General features: G+C 43.6%; 1 protein-coding gene across 1 annotated transcript in view; it reads left to right on the forward strand.

Annotated features, from left to right (window-relative positions):
- LOC139553201 (metabotropic glutamate receptor 7-like) overlaps window positions 1-24,053 on the forward strand; it is a 420,178-nt gene that overhangs the window by 248,053 nt on the left and 148,072 nt on the right. Inside the window, exon 5 of the mRNA XM_071365256.1 lies at window positions 17,367-17,504. Coding sequence (XP_071221357.1) covers window positions 17,367-17,504 — 138 coding nt within the window. The remainder of the gene's footprint in view (window positions 1-17,366; window positions 17,505-24,053) is intronic.

A 24,053-nucleotide genomic window follows, 5' to 3' on the forward strand; every position in this document is an offset into this window, starting at 1 on the left:
GGGTTGGCCACAGCACAACTCTCCATCACGTGTTGTTGGGTTGGCCACAGCACAACTCTTCATCACGTGTTGCTGGGTTGGCCACAGCACAACTCTTCATCACTTGTTGTTGGGTTGGGTGGAATAACAGTTTCTTACTGGAGCAAAGAAACACACTTGACTGGATGAAGCCTAAATGATGCAAATGTTACAAGAACAAATCTTAACCTGGCTAAAATAGGAAGGCATTGCAGTCCCCAGTCCCCATTCCACAGTCCACAATCCCCAGTCCCCAGTTCCCATTCCCCATTCCCCAGTCCCCGTTCCCCATTCCCCAGTCCCCATTCCACAGTCCACAGTCCACAATCCCCAGTCCACAGTCCACATTCACCAGTCCACAGTCCCCAGTCCACATTCACCAGTCCCCAGTCCCCAGTCCACATTCACCAGTCCCCAGTCCACATTCACCAGTCCCCATTCCACATTCCACATTCCACATTCCACATTCCACATTCCACATTCCCCAGTCCCCAGTCCCCAGTCCCCAGTCCACATTCACCAGTCCCCAATCCACATTCACCAGTCCCCAATCCACATTCACCAGTCTCCAGTCCCCAGTCCACATTCCCCAGTCTCCAGTCCCCAGTCCACATTCCCCAGTCCCAAGTCCCCAGTCCTCATTCCCCAGTCCCCCATTCCCCAGTCCACATTCCCCAGTATCCAGTCCACATTCACCAGTCCCCAGTCCACAATCCCCAGTCCACATTCCCCAGTCCCCATTCCACATTCACCAGTCCCCAGTCCACATTCCACATTCCCAAGTCCCCATTCCACATTCACCAGTCCCCAGTCCACAATCCCCAGTCCACATTCACCAGTCCCCAGTCCACATTCCACATTCCCAAGTCCCCATTTCACATTCCACATTCCCAAGTCCCCATTCCACATTCCACATTCACCAGTCCCCATTCACCAGTCCCCAGTCCACATTCCCCGGTCCACATTCCCCAGTCTCCAGTCCACATTCACCATTCCACATTCACCAGTCCCCATTCCACATTCCCCAGTCTCCAGTCCACATTCACCAGTCCCCATTCCACATTCACCAGTCTCCAGTCCCCATTCACCAGTCCCCAGTTTACATTCCCCAGTCCCCAGTCCTGAGTCCCCAGTCCACATTCCCCAGTCCCCAGTCCACATTCACCAGTGCCCATTCCACATTCACCAGTCCACATTCCCCAGTCCACATTCCCCAGTTCACATTCCCCAGTTCACATTCCCCAGTTCACATTCCCCAGTTCCCAGTCCCCAGTCCCTAGTCCCCAGTCCCCAGTCCCCATTCCCCAGTCACCTGTCCCGGTCCACATTCCCCAGTCACCTGTCCACATTCCCAAGTCCCCAGTCCTCCTAGGTATATCATTGCAGCTCACAATGCACATTGCCACGAATGTATCTGACAGTGGTTGGCATTGATTTTATAATAGTTACTCCCTCACAGCTATACGCCTGGCTAGTCAGGAGAAATATCGTTCCACGTCAGCTAGAAACTTCCCTGTGGTTTTAACTAAACGTGGCTTTATGACAGAGGTGCTGTGTGTGTTCTCTGAAGAACTCACCTGCCTATCTCAGCTCTACTCTGGGAGCATCGGGTCCGAACCCTGGAGGGGGATGAACGTCAACACTAAACGACATGACTCCTCCAGTTATTCTGCAAATAACCTGTCTTTATATCTGCTGAAACAGAAACACTGGGAGAAAATACACAGTTGCGGAGTACTGCGGCACAGATTGCAGGGTGCCGCAGAATTCTACGGCACGTTATTTAAGTGTCAGCCATTGTTGCAAGAATGATGCAATTTACCACACAATCTGTCACCATCTTCCACAAACGGTTGCGGCATAAGCTCAAAACGTTTAAAGGAAGAACCACTGTACTGTAGGGTGTGAATGTGTCAACATGAAAGAGGTCTGGCGTAGTCGGCTGTACAGGATAGACATAGGTTGTGTCCCTTTTGGAATCCTGGTCACCTACACAGTGCACTACTTTTGACAAGATCCCTATAAGCCCTGGTCAAAGGTCAATCAAATCAAATCACATGTTTATTGGTCACATACACACGGTTAGCAGATGTTAATGTGACTGTAGCGAAATGCTTGTGCTTCTAGTTCCGACCGTGCAGTAATATCTAACAAGTAATATAACAAATTCACAACAACTACCTTATACACACAAGTGTAAAGGAATGAATAAGAATATGTACATATAAATATATGGATGAGCGATGGCCGTGCGCCATAGGCAAGATGCAATAGATGGTATAGAGTACAGTATATACATGAGATGAGCAATGTAGGGTATGTAAACATTATATAAAGTGGCATTGTTTAAAGTGACTAGTGATTTAAAGTGACAATTTTTTATTATTAAAGTTGCTAGAGATGAGTCAGTATGTTGGCAGCAGCCACTCAATGTTAGTGATGGCTGTTTAACAGTCTGATGGCCTTGAGATAGAAGCTGTTTTTCAGTCTCTCGGTCCCTGCTTTGATACACCTGTACTGCCCTCGCCTTCTGGATGATAGCGGGGTGAACAGGCAGTGGCTCGAATGGTTGTTGCCCTTGATGATCTTTTTGGTCTTCCTGTGACATCGGGTGGTGTAGGTGTCCTGGAGGGCAGGTAGTTTGCCCCCGGTGATGTGTTATGCAGACGTCACCACCCTCTGGAGAGCCCTGCGGTTGTGGGCGGAGCAATTGCCATACCAGGCGATGATACAGCCTGACAGGATGCTCTCGATTGTGCATCTGTAAAAGATTGTGAGGGTTTTAGGTGTTATGCCAAATTTCTTCAGCCTCCTGAGGTTGAAGAGGCGCTGTTGTGCCTTCTTCACCACGCTGTCTGTGTGGGTGGACCATTTCAGTTTGTCCGTGATGTGTACGCCAAGGAACTTACAACTTTCCATGTTCTCCACTACTGTCCCGTCGATGTGGATAGGGGGGTGCTCCCTCTGCTGTTTCCTGAAGTCCACGAACATCTCCTTTGACGTTGAGTGTGAGGTTATTTTCCTGACACAATACTCCGAGGGCCCTCACCTCCTCCCTGTAGGCCGTCTCGTTGTTGTTGGTAATCAAGCCTACCACTGTAGTGTCGTCTGCAAACTTGATGATTGAGTTGGAGGCGTGCATGGCCACGCAGTCATGGGTGAACAGGGAGTACAGAAGAGGGCTGAGAACGCACCCTTGTGGGGCCCCAGTGTTGAAGATCAGCGGGGTGGAGATGTTGTTTCCTACCGTCAGAAAGTCCAGTACCCAGCTGCACAGGGCGGGGTCGAGACCCAGGGTCTCAAGCTTAATGACGAGTTTGGAGGGTACTATGGTGTTAAATGCTGAGCTGTAATCGATGAACAGCATTCTTACATAGGTATTCCTCTTGTCCAGATGGGTTAGGGCAGTGTGCAGTGTGGTTGCGTCGTCTGTGGACCTATTGGGGCGGTAAGCAAATTGGAGTGGGTCTAGGGTGTCCGGTAGGGTGGAGGTGATATTATCCTTGACTAGTCTCTCAAAGCACTTCATGATGACAGAAGTGAGTGCTACGGGTGTGATAGTCATTTAGCTCAGTTACCTTAGCTTTCTTGGGAACAGGAACAATGGTGGCCCTCTTGAAGCATGTGGGAACAGCAGACTGGGATAAGGATTGATTGAATATGTCCATAAACACACCAGCCAGCTGGTCTGCGCATGCTCTGAGGACGCGGCTGTGGATGCCGTCTGGGCCTGCAGCCTTGCGAGGGTTAACACGTTTAAATGTTTTACTCACGTTGGCCGTGGTGAAGGAGAGCCCGCAGGTTTTGGTAGCGGGCCGTGTCAGTGGAACTGTATTGTCCTCAAAGCGAGCAAAGAAGTTGTTTTATTTGTCTGGGAGCAAGACATCGGTGTTGTAACTTTTTGTAATCCGTAATTGACAGTAGACCCTGCCGCATACGTCTCGTGTCTGAGCCGTTGAATTGCGACTCTACTTTGTCTCTATACTGACATTTAGCTTGTTTGATTGCCTTGCGGAGGGAATAGCTACACTGTTTGTATTCGGTCATGTTTCCGGTCGCCTTGCCCTGATTAAAAGCAGTGGTTCGCACTTTCAGTTTTGTGCGAAATCTGCCATCAATCCACGGTTTCTGGTTGGGTTTATTAATAGTCACCATGGGTACAACATCACCGATGCACTTGCACCAGCTCACCGAATCAGCATATACATCAGGCTATCCGGAACATATCCCAGTCCACGTGATCGAAGCAATCTTGAAGCGTGGAATCCTATTGGTCGGACCAGACCTGAGCACGGGCGTTTCCTGTTTTAGTTTCCGTCTATAGGCTGGGAGCAACAAAATGGAGTCGTGGTCAGATTTGCCGAAAGGAGGGCATTATGTAGTGCATTATGAAGGGAATAGGGTGTGATTTGTGACAAAACCAGACCGTCTGGCAGAGTGAGTTTTTTGAACCTCCCATTTGTCAGTGACATATCACTAATAGACAGCACACTCAACTCTGACTGAGACAGAAACAGAACACAGACAAAGGTTCTATATCAGCTTTCAACTGTCCTTTGTTTCAAATACAGTCCTGGTGTTTCTGGTCTACCACACAGACAGCCAGACAGACAGACAGACAGACAGACAGCCAGACAGACAGACAGACAGACAGACAGACAGACAGACAGACAGACAGACAGACAGACAGACAGACAGACAGACAGACAGACAGACAGACAGACAGACAGACAGACAGACAGACAGACAGACAGACAGACAGACAGACAGACAGACAGACAGACAGACAGACAGACAGACAGACAGAACATCAGCCCTGATGTTTCTGGTCTACCACAGTGAGAGAGATAAAGGAAGATAGGGGGATTAGAATCTTTGCTCCACTGTAAATACATCCAAAGTATTTGAGGTTTATCCCAAGGATCCACTGATCCTCAGTGTTCTTTATGTCGTTGGGTTTGGAGGATTGTGTGTGCTGTGGAGTTAGGTGTTTGACGTGCAGTCCTCTCTGGATGCTAGTGTACGAGTTAGCTAGCTTTGGCTGTGTGAATAGCTTGCAAAACACTGGATGATGTGTTGAGTACCCTCAGTGGATGTAGCTCATACTCTGTGTGGCTGGCTTGCAGTACTCTCTAGTTTCTGACATTGCGTATCAGTTAGCTAGCTCTTTCTGTGTTGGGCTTCCTGGCAGTTCTCTCTACATGTACTGTACCAGTTAGCTACCCCATTCTGTTTGTGGCACGCCTGACTTAGGGTACCCTGACTGGGTGCATTGTGTACCAGTTAGCTAGCTCATACTGTGTGACTGGCTTGCCTTGCAATACACGGGGTGATTGTGTACCAGTTTGTGTTGTGTGTGGCTGCCTTGCAGTAGCCTATCTTGTGAGGCATGTTTACCAGTTAGCTAGCTCGTTCTGTGGCTGGTGCCTTGCATCACTCTGTGGATGCTTACATGTGTTTACCAGTTAGCTAGTTCGTTCAGAATTTCCACTGGCAGCCTGTCACACTAGATAGCTCTGATGGAGGTGGTAGAGTGTTCCAAAGTGACAAACGATTAGAGAACGAGGAAGAGATGCTTTGAGTTCTGACACTGATCAGGATCGCCGTCTCAGCTCCCACGTCCCTTTTGCTCGTTCCCCTCCTTTACTTTTCTATATTTCTTTGCACAGTGTTTCCCCGAGGGAGGGGACGACGACAACACTAGCTTATTCCATAGTTTTTGTGACCTTATACAAGACCAGTCAACAGTATGGATACAACAACTCATTCAAGGGTTTTTCTTTATTTTGATTATTTTCTACATTGTAGAATAATAGTGAAGACATCAAAACTATGAAATAACACATATGGAATCATGTATTAACCAAAAAAGTGTTAAACAAATCAAATTTTATATTTGAGATTCTTCAAAGTAGCCGCCCTTTGACTTGATGACAGCTTTCCACACTCTTGGCATTCTCTCAACCAGCTTCACCTGGAATGCTTTTCCAATGGTCTTGTGAAGGAGTTCAAATCAAACTTTATTTGTCACATGCGCCGAATACAACAAGTGTAGACTTTACCGTGAAATGCTGACTGACGAGCCCTTAACCAACAGTGCAGTTCAAGAAGAAGAAAATATTTACCAAGTAGACTAAAATAAAAAGTAAGAATAAATGTAACACAATAAGATTAACAATAACAAGGCTTTATACAGGGTATTACGGTACTGAGTCAGTGTGGAGGATATATACAGAGTACTATGGTACTGAGTCAGTGTGCAGGCTATATACAGGGTATTACGGTACCGAGTCAGTGTGGAGGCTATATACAGGGGACACCGGTACAGAGTCCGTGTGCAGGGGTACAGGCTAGTTGAGGTAATCTGTACATGTAGGTGGGGGCGAAGTGACTATGTATAGATAACAAACAAACAGCGAGTAGCAGCAGTGTACAAGAGGGGTGGGGTCAATGTAAATTTTGTGTGCCGATTTTAATGAATTGTTCAGCAGTCTTATGGCAAAAGAAGCTGTTGAGGAGCCTTTTGGTCCTAGACTTGGCACTTCGGTACCGCTTGCCGTGCGCTAGCAGAGAAAACGGTCTATAACTTGGGTGACTGGAGTCTATGACAATTTTATGGGCTTTCCTCTGACACAGCCTATTATATAGGTCCTGGATGGCAGGAAGCTTGGCACCAGTGATGTACTGGGCTGTTCGCACTACCCTCTGTAGCGTCTTACGATCAGTTGCCATACCAGGCGGTGGATGCAATCGGTCAGGAGTTCCCACATTGTTGGCTGTTTTTCCTTCACTCTGTGGTCCAGCTCATCCCAAACCATCTCAATTGGGTTGAGGTCGGGTGATTGGTGAGGCCAGGTCATCTGAGGCAGCACTCCATCACTCTCCTTCTTGGTCAAATAGCTCTTACACTCTTCCTCCATGCTTCACTGTGGGAACCACACATGCAGAGATCATCTACTCTGCGTCTCAGAAAGACACAGAGGTTGGAACCAAAGATAAAACATTTTGACTAATCAGACCAAAGGACATATTTCCACCGGTCGAATGTCCATTGCTTGTGTTTCTTGGCCCAAGCAAGTCTCTTCTTATTATCGGTTTCCTTTAGTAGGGGTTTCTTTGCAGCAATTCGACCATGAATTGCTGATTCATGCAGTTCTCTCTGAACAGTTGATGTTAAGATGTGTCTGTTACTTGAACTCTGAGGTGCAGTTAACTCTAACAAATCTTCTGCAGTAGAGGACATGAGAGCCATTTTCATCATAGTGTTTGATGGTTTTTAATGACTGCACTTGAAGAAACTTTCAAAGTTCTTGAAATGTTCCATTTTGACTGACGTCCATGTCTTAAAGTACTGATGGACTGTCGTTTCTCTTTGCTTATTTGAGCTGTTCTTGATATAATATGGACTTGGTCTTTTACCAAATAGGGCTATCTTCTGTATACCACCCCTACCTTGTCACAACACAACTGATTGGCTCAAACGCATTAAGAATAAATGAAATTCCACAAATTAAGACATAACAAGGCACACCTGTTAATTGTAATGCATTCCAGGTGACTACCTCATGAAGCTGGTTGAGAGAATGCCAAGAGAGTGCAAGGCTGTCATCAAGGCAAAGGGTGGCTACTTTGAAGAATCTCAAATATAAAGTATATTTTGATTTGTTTAACACTTTTTTGGTTACTACATTATTTCGTATGTGGTATTGCAAAGTTTTGAGGTATTCAATATTATTCAAAAATTTAGAAAATAGTCAAAATTCAAAAATGTACCTCAGTGAGTAGGTGTGTCCAAACTTTTGACTGGTACTGTATGTCACCCTTCTGTGTAAGTATTCATTTTAGCCCAACTAGTTTGTTTTTTATTAAATGTTTTAATTTAACTCTTTTAACTAGGCCGCACCAAACATCTTTTTCTGGTGACTTTGCATGGAAAAACACTTGAACCTTACATCCTACTGACTTCCAGTATCTCAGAAGAACCATTGGTTCACAACGTTTTCAATCATTCTGAAATGAGGACTTCACTTCAATCTTACTTTAACAAGAGAGTCATTGTCTCCCTTCAACCTCGTCTCACGGCATTTCATCCTTCCTATTTAGTCACTATTCAGCTATAAGAATCCCGGCTTGCTACTAACTTTAACAGTGACCCCCGGCTGTGTGTGTTTTGGCCTCTTGTTGTTGTTTTAGATGAGGTTCTACAGAAAGGTTCTCTCTAATTGTTGTTGTTTTAGATGAGGTTCTACAGAAAGGTTCTCTCTAATTGTTGTTGTTTTAGATGAGGTTCTACAGCAGAGTTCTCTCTAATTGTTGTTGTTGGAGATGAGGTTCTACAGCAGGGTTCTCTCTAATTGTTGTTGTTTTATATGAGGTTCTACAGCAGGGTTCTCTCTAATGGTTGTTGTTTTAGATGAGGTTCTACAGCAGGGTTCTCTCTAATTGTTGTTGTTGTAGATGAGGTTCTACAGCAAGGTTCTCTCTAACTGTACCCAGGATCCTCAGTTAGAGCTCTATCAACCCCCTCTGCCTCACAAAGAACACACACAGAATGCACGTACACGCACGGACGCACACACATGTACTGCTTTCACACAGGATTTACACAGTATTCTGCCTTCACTGAATGGGGGTGGCAGGTAGGCTAGTGGTTAAAGCTGTTGGACTAGTAACCGTAAAGGTTGAAAGATCAAATCTCTGAGCTGACAAGGTGCAAATCTGTCGTTCTGCCCCTGAACAAGACAGTTAACCCACTGTTCCTAGGCCGTCATTGAAAATAAGAATTTGTTCTTAACTGACTTGCCTAGTTAAATAAAGATATACCATTTTTTTTTTTTTATATGACTCCCTTATAAAGAAAGGCCTGTTTTTATCACGTTATTGCCATCATACATATACCTCCTGGGTGCTTGCTGGTATGCTGGAGACGAGTGGTAGTAGTGGTGTGCAGATGTAGGTGGTTGTCTATTTTAATAAATCTATTGAGAATATACACCATCAAGAAATAAATCCATTATTAATTTGTTTAGGCAGATCCTAAGAAACATTATAACACTAATGACATTTATTTTCAAAATAATAGAATAGCATATTACGAATTTAATTAGCAGTATTTTTTTTTTATGGGTCTGTGCAGCCAAGGATGCGCCATTCAAATGAAATAAATATTTTGCTATTTTGTTCATTAAACAGACAAGACATCCCTACCCGATCACTGTCAACACACATAGCCTATATTTTAGAGTAAGAATATAATGGACTATAACTTGTGTCCCGGGAATGTGTGGAAATGCTGTCATATAAAAAAAAAAGTGATATTTTTGAAAGAGCCCAAAAACCCATGCATTTTTTGATCCGCGTTTCATCTCTTTCCTACCCTCACACGATCAGGGAGCAGGCGTAAGGTCTTATCTTCATGATGATACAAATATAACATAATAACAATCCTATTTTCACAACTTTTGGAATAGTGTATAGTGTATATGCAATCAAGCAGGATAATGCAATATGAAGGATAATGCAATAGGATAAGCAAGATGCCTACACTTGATTTAGGCTACATTATCGCTAAATGTTTATTATCCGTGATAGAAGAGCAAACAAATACAGCGCCTTCAGATAGTATTCACACCCCTTGACTTTTTTCAAATTTTTGTTGTGTTACAGTCTGAATTTATAGTGGATTCAATTGAGATTGTGTGTCACGGGCCTACACACAATACCCCATAATGTCAAAAGTGGATTTATGTTTTTAGACATTTTTACAAATTAGTTAAAAATGAATAATCTGACATTTCTTGAGTCAATAAGTATTCAACTCCTTAGTGTGTAATAACAGTGTTAAACACGATGTTTTAATGACTACCTCATCTCTGTGCCCCACACATACAACTATCTATAAGGTCCCTCAGTTGAGCAGTGAATTTCGACCACAAATTCAACCACAAAGACCAGGGAGGTTTTCCAATGACCTCGAAAGATGGACACCTATTGGTACACTTTGGATGGTCTATCAATACACCCAGTCACTACAAAGATACAGACGTCCTTCCTAACCATGAGGCTAGTGATGACAGGAAAAAAAATGACAGAGTTTAATGGCTGTGATAGGAGACAACTGAGAATGGATCAACAACATTGTAGTTGACAGAGTGAAAAGAAGGAAGCCTGTACAGAAAAAAAGATATTCCAAAACATGCATTCTGGCACTAAAGTAATACTGCAAAAAAAATGGTGGTAAAACAATTAACACATTACTGAGTACCGCTCTCCATATTTTCAAGCACAGTAGTGGTTGGATCATGTACATCGGTATGCTTGCAATCGTTAAGGATTGAGGAATTTCTCAGGATAAAAAATAAATAAATGGATATAGAGCCAAGAACAGGCAAAATCCTGGACGAAAACCTGGATCAGTCTGCGTTCCTTTCAGCAGGACAATAACCTACAACACAAGGCCAAATATACACTGGAGTTGCTTACGAAGAAGACAGTGAATGTTCCTGAGTGGCCAAGTTACAGGTTTGACTTAAATCTACTTACAAATCTGTGACAGGACCTGTAAATGGTTGTCTAGCAATGATCAACAACCAATTTTAACAGAGGTTGAAGAATTTTGAAAATCATAAATGGGCAAATGTTGCACAATCCAGGTGTGTAAAGCTCTTAGAGACTCACCCAGAAAGACTCACAGCTGTAATCACTGCCAAAAATGCTTCTACAAAGTATTGATTCAGTGGTATGAATACTTGTCTAAATTAGACATTTCTTTAGAAAACAAACAACACTATACGGTAAATGGCAGTTCCCTCTGATACGTGGGAGTTATTTTTTCTCTCTGTACTTCAGATGTGTCTGTGACACACACACACCCAGAGACAGACACACACACACACACAGAGACAGAGACAGACAGACACACACACTGTCACACCCTGGCCTTAGTTATCTTTGTTTTCATTATTATTTTAGTTAGGTCAGGGTGTGACATGGGGAATGTATGTGTTTTGGTTTGTCTAGGGGTTTGTACGTTTAATGGGTCAGTGTCTTGTCTAGGTGTTTGTATGTCTATGGCTGCCTAGATTGGTCCTCAATTAGAGGCAGCTGTGGTTTATTGTCTCTGATTGAGAGCCATATTTAAGGCAGCCATGGGCATTTGGGTTTTGTGGGTAATTGTCTATGTTGTACGTTTGTAGCTTGTGTGTGCACTTACGTTTATAGCTTCACGATCGTTTGCTGTTTTGTTTAGGTTTATAATAGTGTTCGTTTCGTGTTTTTCTTTATTCTCAAATAAAAGAGAATGTATTTTCCACACGCTGCGCCTTGGTCCACTTCTTCCACTCAAGACGATCGTCACACACACACACACACACACACACACACAGAGACAGAGACAGACAGACACACACACACACATACACACACACAAACACACACACACACACAGCTCTGTAACCTGATTTCCCCTGTGTACTTCAGACGTCCCAGACTGTGCCTCCAATATCGAGCAAAATGAAGTCTTCCCTTTTCCCAAATGGAACCCTATTCCCTATATAGTGCACTAGCCTTATGGGTCCTGGTCAAATGTAGTGCACGGCATACTAAATAGGGTGCCATTTGGGACCCACATGTTATCGGATCCCTACTCACTCACACACTTCATGGTTTAATGATTGTATCAATTGATTAGTAGAATATTAAGATCTGTGGTTATTTGTCTGTTTAGCTGAGAATACAGTTATTGTTTTTATTTTTTCATTTTTATTTTTGACGTGACCCTCTAGAAACGTCACTCAAGAGGGCCTTGAGATAAGTAATTACAGAATGGGTTTTGCTTTGAGACGGAAAGAACAGCATCATTCTAACAACTCTACAGGTTGGCAGAAACATAATAGGGATAATTTTTTGCCTCCGTATTTTTTGGGGGAGAAAAAGTGCCCAAGTGTCATTTTACATAGTGAATGTTAATGGTAACTTAATTTCATACTGAACAACATCTAATCCCAACATTGTCAGTCAGATTTAGCAAACAAAGAGAAAACTAATGTTTGCAACTGCCAATTATCATATTGGTTGGGAGATGAAGCTGAAACGTTTCTCAGGACATAGCACAGTAATGTACCTTCATAAAACCGCTGTAGTTACTTTGCAGTAGTTTGCAATATAATGATAACAATGACACATCCAGTCAGAGAGACATCTCTCATTTGTCAGCCTCACGCAAAACAGACAGACTAAGTGGATCAGATTGGTATCCATTTAAACTGAAATGTGAAAAGGGTCTGCCAACGGTAAGAATGAAATGTCTCTCAACACTAGTCAGTCAAATGATTACAGTGATTAATCAGAGTGTAATTTGTGCTTTAGATTTTCATACACAAAGCTTAGGGCATACATAATGCAGAAAGTAGAGGAAGAAGCTGGAGTTTCTTTTTCCTGAAATGGCCTCTCTTTTTTTCTATCTGTCTCTCTCTATCTCTCTCTGTCTCTCTCTGTCTCTCTCTGTCTCTCTCTGTCTCTCTCTGTCGCTCTCTGTCTCTCTCTGTCTCTCTCTGTCTCTCTCTGTCGCTCTCTGTCTCTGTCTCTCTCTCTCTCTCTGTCTCTATAATAATGGAACACTGGTCACTATAATAATGGAACACTGGTCACTATAGTAATGGAACACTGGTCACTTTAAAAATGGAACACTGGTCATAATAGTAATGGAACACTGGTCACTATAGTAATGGAACACTGGTCACTATAGTAATGGAACACTGGTCACTATAGTAATGGAACACTGGTCACTATAGTAATGGAACACTGGTCACTATAGTAATGGAACACTGGTCACTAAAGTAATGGAACACTGGTCACTATAGTAATGGAACACTGGTCACTAAAGTAATGGAACACTGGTCACTATAGTAATGGAACACTGGTCACTATAGTAATGGAACACTGATCACTATAGTAATGGAACACTGGTCACTATAGTAATGGAACACTGGTCACTATAGTAATGGAACACTGGTCACTAAAGTAATGGAACACTGGTCACTATAGTAATGGAACACTGGTCACTAAAGTAATGGAACACTGGTCACTAAAGTAATGGAACACTGGTCACTATAGTAATGGAACACTGGTCACTATAGTAATGGAACACTGGTCACTATAATAATGGAACACTGGTCACTATAGTAATGGAACACTGGTCACTATAGTAATGGAACACTGGTCACTATAGTAATGGAACACTGGTCACTAAAGTAATGGAACACTGGTCACTAAAGTAGTGGAACACTGGTCACTATAGTAATGGAACACTGGTCACTATAGTAATGGAACACTGGTCACTATAGTAATGGAACACTGGTCACTAAAGTAGTGGAACACTGGTCACTATAGTAATGGAACACTGGTCACTAAAGTAGTGGAACACTGGTCACTATAATAATGGGACACTGGGCACTATATACTGTGTATACATATAGTTGAAGTCGGAAGTTTACATACAGTGAGGGAAAAAAGTATTTGATCCCCTGCTGATTTTGTACGTTTGCCCACTGACAAAGAAATGATCAGTCTATAATTTTAATGGTAGGTTTATTTGAACAGTGAGAGACAGAATAACAACAAAAATATCCAGAAAAACGCATGTCAAAAATGTTATAAATTGATTTGCATTTTAATGAGGGAAATAAGTATTTGACCCCCTCTCAATCAGAAAGATTTCTGGCTCCCAGGTGTCTTTCATACAGGTAACGAGCTGAGATTAGGAGCACACTCTTAAAGGGAGTGCTCCTAATCTCAGTTTCTTACCTGTATAAAAGACACCTGTCCACAGAAGCAATCAATCAATCAGATTCCAAACTCTCCACCATGGCCAAGACCAAAGAGCTCTCCAAGGATGTCAGGGACAAGATTGTAGATCTACACAAGGCTGGAATGGGCTACAAGACCATTGCCAAGCAGCTTGGTGAGAAGGTGACAACAGTTGGTGCGATTATTCGCAAATGGAAGAAACACAAAACAACTGTCAAACTCCCTTGGCCTAGGGCTCCATGCAAGATCTCACCTCGTGGAGTTGCAATGATCATGAGAATGGTGAGGAATCTGCCCAGAACTAAACAGGAGGATCTTGTCAATGATCTCAAGGCAGCTGGGACCATAGTCACCAAGAAAACAATTGGTAACACACTACGCCGTGAAGGACTGAAATCCTGCAGCGCCCGCAAGGTCCCCCTGCTCAAGAAAGCTCATATACATACCCGTCTGAAGTTTGCCAATGAACATCTGAATGATTCAGAGGACAACTGGGTGAACGTGTTGTGGTCAGACGAGACCAAAGTGGAGTTCTTTGGCATCAACTCAACTTGCCGTGTTTGGAGGAGGAGGAATGCTGCCTATGACCCCAAGAAACCATCCCCACCGTCAAACATGGAGGTGGAAACATTATGCTTTGGGGGTGTTTTTCTGCTAAGGGGACAGGACAACTTCACCGCATCAAAGGGACGATGGACGGGGCCATGTACCGTCAAATCTTGGGTGAAAACCTCCTTCCCTCAGCCAGGGCATTGAAATGGGTCGTGGATGGGTATTCCAGCATGACAATGACCCAAAACACACGGCCAAGGCAACAAAGGAGTGGCTCAAGAAAAAGCACATTAAGGTCCTGGAGTGGCCTAGCCAGTCTCTAGACCTTAATCCTATAGAAAATCTGTGGAGGGAGCTGAAGGTTCGAGTTGCCAAACGTCAGCCTCGAAATCTTAATGACTTGAAGAAGATCTGCAAAGAGGAGTGGGACAAAATCCCTCCTGAGATGTGTGCAAACCTGGTGGCCAACTACAAGAAACATCTGACCTCTGTGATTGCCAACAAGGGTTTTGCTACCAAGTACTAAGTCATGTTTTGAAGAGGGGTCAAATACTTATTTCCCTCATTAAAATGCAAATCAATTTATAACATTTTTGACATGTGTTTTTCTGGATTTTTTTGTTGATATTCTGTCTCTCACTGTTCAAATAAACATACCATTAAAATTACAGACTGATCATTTCATTGTCAGTGGGCAAACGAACAAAATCAGCAGGGGATCAAATACTTTTTTCCCTCACTGTACACCTTAGCCAAATACATTTAAACTCCGTTTTTAATGATTCCTGATATTTAATCCTAGTAAAAATGTCCTGTCATAGGTCAGTTAGGATCCCCACTTTATTTTAATAATGTGAAATGTCAGAATAATAGTAGAGAGAATGATTTATTTCAGCTTTTATTTCTTTCATCACATTCCCAGTGGGTCAGAAGTTTACATACACTCAATTTGTATTTGGTAGCATTGCCTTACAATTGTTTAACTTGGGTCAAATGTTCCGGGTAGTCTTCCAAAAGCTTCCCACAATACAATTCCTCCTGACAGAGCTGGTGAAACTGAGTCAGGTTTGTAGGCCTCCTTGCTCGCACACACTTTTTCAGTTCTTGCCACACATTTTCTATGGGATTGAGGTCAGGGCTTTGTGATGGCCACTCCAATACCTTGACTTTGTTATCCTTAAGCCATTTTGCCACAACTTTGGAAGTATGCTTGGGGTCATTGTCCATTTGGAAGACCCATTTGTGACCAAGCTTTAACTTCCTGACTGATGTCTTGAGATGTTGCTTCATTATATCCACATAATTTTCCATCCTCATGATGCAATCTATTTTGTGAAGTGCACCAGACCCTCCTGCAGCAAAGCACCCCCACCCCCATGCTGCCAAGCCCGTTCTTCACGGTTGGGATGGTGTTCTTTAGCTTGCAAGCCTCCTCCTTTTTCCTCCTAATGTAATGATGGTCATTATGGCCAAACAGTTCTATTTTTGTTTCATCAGACCAGAGGACAGTTCTCCAAAAGTACGATCTTTGTCCCCATGTGCAGTTGCAAACCGTAGTCTGGCTTTTTTTATGGCGGGTACGGAGCAGTGGCTTCTTCCTTGCTGAGCGGCCTTTCAGTTTATGTCGATATAGGACTTGGACTGTGGATATAGATACTTTTGTACCTGTTTCCTTCAGCATCTTCACAAGGTCCTTTGCTGTTGTTCTGGGATTGATTTGCACTTTTTGCAACAAAGTACGTTCTTCTCTAGGAGACAGAACACGTCTCCTTCCTGTGCGGTATGACGGCTGCGTGGTCCCATGGTGTTTATACTTGTGTACTATTGTTTGTACAGATGAACGTGGTACCTTCAGGCGTTTGGAAATTGCTCCCAAGGATGAACCAGACTTGTGTACGTCTAAAAAAACATTTCTGAGGATTTGGCTGATTTATTTTCATTTTCCCATAATGTCAAGCAAAGAGGTACTGAGTTTGAAGGTAGGCCTTGAAATACATCCACTCAAATGATGTCATTTAGCCTATCAGAAGCTTCTAAAGCCATGACATCGTTTTCTGGAATTTTCAAAGCTGTTTAAAGGCACAGTAAACTTAGTGTATGTAATCCTCTGACCCACTGGAATTGTGATACAGTGAATTATAAGTGAAAAAATCTGTCTGTAAACAATTGTTGGAAAAATGACTTGTGTCATGTCCTAAACCGACTTGCCAAAACTATAGTTTGTTAACAAGAAATTTGTAGTGGTTGAAAAACGAGTTTTAATGACTCCAACCTAAGTTTATGTAAACTTCCGATATCATCTGTATATTTTTTTATAGCTAAACAGGTGGGGCTCAAAACTGGTGGGCCTCTGCCCCACCTTCCCTGAATGATGTGTCTCTGCAGTCTGAAATAGAAAAATAACAAACTATCATTTGAAAAGATGCCAACATTTGTTCTCTGTTCCTGGAAGTTGTCATGTGGGACTCAGGAAGGAGATGTCTACTGAAATACTCATCAGCTTGAATTACTAACACTTACAATGTTAGTCTCTAGGCAATGGAATATGTCCTAAAATAGTCGTTTCACAATATTGGTCTATTTCAGCAGGGGAAACAGGAGCAATAGGAACTGGACAAATATATAGCTTGAAGGTAAAGTGTCCTACATATTTCATTCAAACAGCGTGTCTAAATAAATACAAAATGTGATACAGGACTTTTTCTACACAAGCAGTGGATTTTTTACCTTTATTTAACTAGGCAAGTCAGTTAAGAACAAATTCTTATTTTCAGTGACAGCCTAGGAAGAGTGGGTTAACTGCCTTTTTTCAGGGGCAGAGTAACAGATTTGTATCTTGTCAGCTCGGTGGATTCGATCTTGCAACCTTTCGGTTAATAGTGCAACAGCTCTAACCACTAGGCTACGCTGCCGATGGTTAGATATTGAAGATGCTCTTGAGGCCTAAGACTTCTTTAAAGACTTGATTATCTGTATTTTTTTCCCTCCAGGGTTTGATGCCTACTTCACATCGCGGACGCTAGAGAACAACAGGAGAAACGTCTGGTTCGCAGAATACTGGGAGGAGAATTTCAACTGTAAACTGATGAGCTCTTCCAAGAAGGAAGACACCAGCAGGAAATGCACAGGTAGCCATTTGGTAATGCACTCAACAAGGCTGTACTTTAAACCCCATAAATATTGGCACATGATAGATTTTTGAGCCCATATTAGCAAGGGCATACTTTATTATAATAAACATTTGAACTATTTATGAGGCATGGTAGTAGGCCAATGATAGGATCCATATCATACTGCAGTGGTGTTTGCCCTATACTCAGAAAACCCTTGGAATAATTTTATTCTGCACTCTGCAAGGATGTGCAGTAACCCCCCCTAGGGCTGTTGGGGTAACCCTATTACCGCCACATCGGCAGTCACGAGTCATGATGGCAGTCAAATTCCAGTGAACATTTAGTCACAGTAATTAGCCTTCTCCAAGCTCTGAGGATGCTGATGGTCATTAGTAGCTGGTACTCAGCACTCTATTGTCCCTCTAATCACTCTGACATCAATGCAAATGTAATCGGAAATCTAATCAAACACTTCATGAGAGCCCATGAGCTCATGTTGCTCAACATTTCTATAGGCTATGCAATTTCTATAAGCTATGCAATTGCGTGAGAAAACAGAGTGATGGCCTCTGTTAAAAAGAGGAGGATCCAATCCGCTTGCTAGGCATACTGTTTATGGCCTATTGTTTATTTGTCAACGTTCCTAATATTAAATCAATCAATCAAATGTATTTATGAAGAAACCCAGCGTTAAACTCCAAACAGCAAGCAATGCAGGTTTAGAGGCATGGTGGCTAGGAAAAACTCCCTAGATAGGCATGGACCTATAAAGAAACCTAGAGAGGAACCAGGCTCTGAGGGGTGGCCAGTCCTTTTCTGGCTGTGCCAGGTGGGGATTATAAGAGTACATGATTTTTAAGGCCAGATTGTTCTTCAAGGTCTTCAAACGTTCATAGCTGACCAGCAGGGTCAAATAATAATCACAGTGGTTGTCGAGGGTACAACAGGTCAGTACATCAGGAGTAAATGTCAGTTGGCTTTTCATAGCTGAGCATTCCGAGATGTCGAGACAGCAGGTGCGGTAGAGAAAGAATAGAATAGAATAACACTTTATTGTCCATCCAGGATGGACATTTTTCTTTGGCAGGGACGAAAATGGAAGGTCAGCCAGGAGTCATCAGGTCAGGTAGTCCTGAGGCTTGTCGTAGGGCTCAGGTCCTCCGGGAGGGGAGGGGGCGAGAAAGAATTAGATTCATACTTAGAACATACTTAAATTCACTCACCAGATAAGACAAGGGAATTACACCAGACATAACAGACTGATCCTATCCCCCCGGTGCATAGACTATTGCAGCATAGGAACTGGAGGCTGAGGCTGGAATGGTCGGGGGACACTGTGGCCCATTCTGACGATACCCCAGACAGGGCCATCCAGGCAGGGTATAACTCTACCCACTTTGCCTAAGCACAGCCCCTACACCACTAGAGGGATATCAACAGACCACCAACTTACCATCCTGAGACAAGGCTGAGTATAGCCCACGAAGACTCCGCACGAGACTGAGGGTGGTCAAAACCGGACACATTGCTTCTCTTTCCAACAGGTGTATAACCTACTTGTTTGGCATGAAAAAATGAACCATGGGAAAGCATCCTCAATTCTCTATTTGACCTCTACAGGATCGGGGGTTCCATTATGGGACGGTTGAGCTAACGTAGGCTAATGTGATTAGCAGGTTGTAATAACAAGTACATTTCCCAGGACATAGACATATCTGATATTGGCAGCATGCTTAAATTCTTGTTAATCTAACTGCGCTGTCCGATTTACAGTAGCTATGACAGTGAAAGAATACCATGCTATTGTTTGAGGAGAGTGCACAGTTTTGAACTTGACAAGTTATTAATAAACCATTTAGGCACATTTGGGCAGTCTTGATACAACATTTTGAACAGATATGCAATGATTCATTGGATCAGTCTAAAACATTTCACATACACTGCTGTCATCTAGTGGCTAAAATCTAAATTGCGCCTGGGCTGAAATAATACGTTATTGCCTTTCTCTTGCATTATCTATTACCAGATCTACTGTGTTATATTCTCCTACAGCCATTTCACATATCCACAAAATTCAAAGTGTTTCCTTTCAAATGGTTTCAAGAATATGGATATCCTTGCTTCAGGTCCTGAGCTACAGGCAGTTAGATTTGGGTAGGTCATTTTAGGCGTAAATTGAAAAAAAGGGGCGGATCTTTAAAGCTGGGCATCATTAACAAGTGATACGTTTTATTCACAAGTGATAGGCTAATATTGTCACCTATCAGACTATTCTTGATTTAATCTTGTCTTCACATATTCTAAATAATATGTCTGAAATTTGTTTTGATGTAGAATTGAACATTATCATGAACCGAAACAGGAAAAAATTCAGTCACTGGCTTTGTCAATAAGTACATCGAGGACGTCGTCCCCACAGTGACTGTACGTACATACCCCAACCAGAAGCCATGGATTACAGGCAACATTCGCACTGAGCTAAAGGGCAGAGCTGCCGCTTTCAAGGTGCGGGACTCTAACCCGGAAGCTTATAAAAAATCCTGCTAGGTCCTCCGATGAACCATCAAACAGGCAAAGTGTCAATACAAAGCTAAGATTGAATCGTACTACACCGGTTCCGACGCTCGTCTTATGGGGCAGGGCTTGCAAACTATTTACAGACTACAAGGGAAGCACAGCCGCTAGCTGCCCAGTGACATGAGCATACAAGACAAGCTAAATCACTTCTATGCTCGCTTCGAGGTAAGCAACACTGAGGCATGCATGAGAGCATCAGCTGTTCCGGAAGACTGTGTGATCATGCTCTCCGTAGCCGATGTGAGTAAGACCTTCATACAGGTCAACATTCACAAGGCCGCTGGGCCAGATGGATTACCAGGACGTGTGCTACGGGCATGTGCTGACCAACTGGCAGGTGTCTTCACTCACATTTTCAACATGTCCCTGATTGAGTCTGTAATACCAACATGTTTCAAGCAGACCACCATAGTCCCTGTGCCAAAGAATGCGAAGGCAACCTGCCTAAATGACTACAGAACCGTAGCACTCACGTCCGTAGCCATGAAGTGCTTTGAAAGGCTGGTAATGGCAGGCTAAGCTGCCTGCCATCCAGGACCTCTACACCAGGCAGTGTCAGAGGAAGGCCCTAAATATTGTCAAAGACCCCAGCCACCCCAGTCATAGACTGTTCTCTCAACTACCGCATGGCAAGTGGTACCGGAGTGCCAAGTGTAGGACAAAAAGGCTTCTCAACAGTTTTTACCCCCAAGCCAATAGACTCCCGAACAGGTAACCAAATGGCTTCCCGATTTGCATTGTGTGCCCCTCCCCAAACCCTCTTTTACGTGACTGCTACTCTCTGTTTATCATATATGCATTGTCACTTCAACTATACATTCATGTACATACTACCTCAATTGGCCCGACCAACCAGTGCCCCCGTACATTGGCTAACCGGGCTAACTGCATTGTGTCCCGCCACCCACCACCCGCCAACCCCCTATTTTACACTACTGCTACTCTATGTTTATCATATATGCATAGTCACTTTAACCATATCTACATGTACATACTACCTCAATCAGCCCAAATAACCGGTGCCTGTATATAGCCTCGCTACTGTTATAGCCTCGCTACTGTTATAGCCTCTCTACTGTATATGGCCTCTCTACTGTATAAAGCCTCTACTGTATATAGCCTCTCTACTGCATATAGCCTCTCTACTGTATATAGCCTCGCTACTGTTTTAGCCTCGCTACTGTATATAGCCTCGCTACTGTATATAGCCTCGCTACTGTTATAGCCTCGCTACTGTATATAGCCTCGCTACTCTATATAGCCTCGCTACTGTATATAGCCTCGCTACTGTTATAGCCTCGCTACTGTATATAGCCTCGCTACTGTATATAGCCTCGCTACTGTATATAGCCTCTCTACTGTATATAGCCTCTCTACTGTATATAGCCTCTCTATTGTTATAGCCTCGCTACTGTTACCTACCTATTGTTCACCTATTACCTTTTTTGCACTGTGGGTTAGAGCCTGTGAGTAAGCATTTCACTGTAAGGTCTCCACCTGTTGTATTCGGCGCAGCTGACACATGAACTTTGATTTGATTCTCACAACCAGCTTCATTAGGTAGTCACCTGGAATGCATTTCAATTAACAGGTCTGCCTTGTTAAAAGTTAATTTGTTGAATTTCTTTCCTTATTAATGCTTTTGAGCCAATCATTTGTGTTGTGATAAAATAGCGTTTGTATACAGAAGATATCCCTATTTAGTAAAAGACCAAGTCCATATTATGTCAAGAACAGCTCAAATAAGCAAAGAGGGGAAGCATATGCTGCTGTTAAGGATAACATTATAATGCATTGCAGTAGAGAGCCAGGGTTCCTAATAGGGTAGGATGGCAGAGGGAGGTGTATTATTGGGAGGGAGGGAGTGATGGAGGGGAGATAGGGGTAGGATGGCAGGGAGGAGGTGTATTATTGGGAGGGAGGGAGTGATGGAGGGGAGATAGAGGTAGGATGGCAGGGAGGAGGTGTATTATTGGGAGGGAGGGAGTGATGGATGGGAGATAGGGGTAGGATGGCAGGGAGGAGGTGTATTATTGGGAGGGAGGGAGTGATGGAGGGGAGATAGGGGTAGGATGGCAGGGAGGAGGTGTATTATTGGGAGGGAGGGAGTGATGGAGGGGAGATATGGGTAGGATGGCAGGGAGGAGGTGTATTATTGGGAGGGAGGGAGTGATGGAGGGGAGATAGGGGTAGGATGGCAGGGGGGGAGAGGTGTATTATTGGGAGGGAGTGATGGAGGGGAGATAGGGGTAGGATGGCAGGGGGGGTGTGTTACCCCCCCAGGAGGTGAGTGTTACCGGTGAGGGAGGGGAGATTGGGGTCATCCATTTGATTTGAAAGGAAACTATACAGTCAGTCAGTGGACCACCAGGTGGGAAAGGCCCCTTATATTACTAATACACCTGAGCTGTTATTTTCATGTCCTGTCCTACATTAAGTACCAACCCTCCTCCTCTCTGTTGGGTTATTACACGCTTGGTTCGTTAGCTGCTAGCGCCGTGTCTCTCTTTAACGAGACATAATGAGATGATTAGGATGGGATTTATAGGACGATGCCATCCTCTCCTTGTGCCTCCTCCCTCCCCAAGGTTCACTCAACCTCGACCTAAACTTTTACTGGCTGAGTCTGAAATGGCGGCCTTTTCCCTATAGGGCTCTGGTCAAAAGTAGTCTGCTCTATAGGGAATAGATTTCCATTTGGGATGCACCCATGGTTTTGTCTTCTGTACTGTTTTTTCTCTCTTCACATTTCCCGCCTGGAAGATTATTGCTGCCATGGGAAGAAAAAAAAAAGAAAAGAGGCCATCAATAAGCTTTTGTACCTAGCTGCTAACAGTGGTAATAGATCTATTACGGCTAACCCAAACCCTCTGTTTGGTGGTTTTACGAGCAGCACTGAAACAATGGGTACCGCATTCCCAACGCAACCTCTACAATGACCAATTACACAGCTGTATTTCTAAACTGTCACCGCGTATATGAAAAAATGGTCCTCTCACCACGTTCTAAGCAAAGTCTTCCAATGTATTGTTTCAGGGAAGCTGCCGCGAATGTCTTTTACTTGTTGTTGTTCTGTGCATTTTTCTATGATAAAATAACTCATCTGGTAGCATTGGAATTTCTAGCTGTACTTTTCAGGAATGACACTCAACACAATGACACTCAACACGGTATTAACATCAGGTTTAAATACCGTGTTTTAGAGGCTATACAGCCTCACATATTAACATCATGTTTAATACCGTGTTTTAGAGGCTAAACAGCCGACATATTAACATCGACTCCACTATACAGAGTAGCTTCAGAAAATAATATTGTTTACATATAGTGATACAGTGAACAAGTTTATTAGGAAGTGCAAAGGAGATGTTGTACCCACTGTGTTGATTAAAACCCACCCCAACCAGAAACCGTGGATAGATGGGAGCATTCGCGCAAACCACCTCATTTAACCAGGACAGGAAGACTGGGAATATGGAAGAACACAAACAGTGGAGTTATTCCTTCCGCAATGCAACCAAGCAGGCTAAATGTCAGTATAGGGACAAAGTTGAGTCCCAGTTCAACGGCTCAGACACGAGACGTATGTGGCAGGGTCTACAGACAATCACGGATTATAAAAGGAAAACCAGCCATGTCGTGGACACCAACGTCTTGCTTCCGGACAGGCTGAACACCTTCTTCGCTCGCTTTGAGGATAATGCAGTGCCACTGACGTTGCCCACTGTCTGGGACTGTGGGCTCTCCTTCTCCGTGGCCGACGTGAGTAAGACATTTAAGCGTGTTAACCCTCGCAAGGCTGCCAGCCCAGATGGTATCCCTAGCCGCGTCCTCAGAGCATGTGCAGACCAGCTGGCTGGTGTGTTTACAGATATATTCGGGTTTCTCGGGTTTCCCTTTCCCAGTCTGCTGTCCGCACATGCTTCAAAATGGCCAGCATTGTCCCTGTACCTAAGAAAGCAAAGGCAATTGAAATAATTGTCTACA

Source organism: Salvelinus alpinus, chromosome 2, assembly GCF_045679555.1.
Source record: "Salvelinus alpinus chromosome 2, SLU_Salpinus.1, whole genome shotgun sequence".
Lineage (NCBI taxonomy): Eukaryota > Metazoa > Chordata > Actinopteri > Salmoniformes > Salmonidae > Salvelinus > Salvelinus alpinus.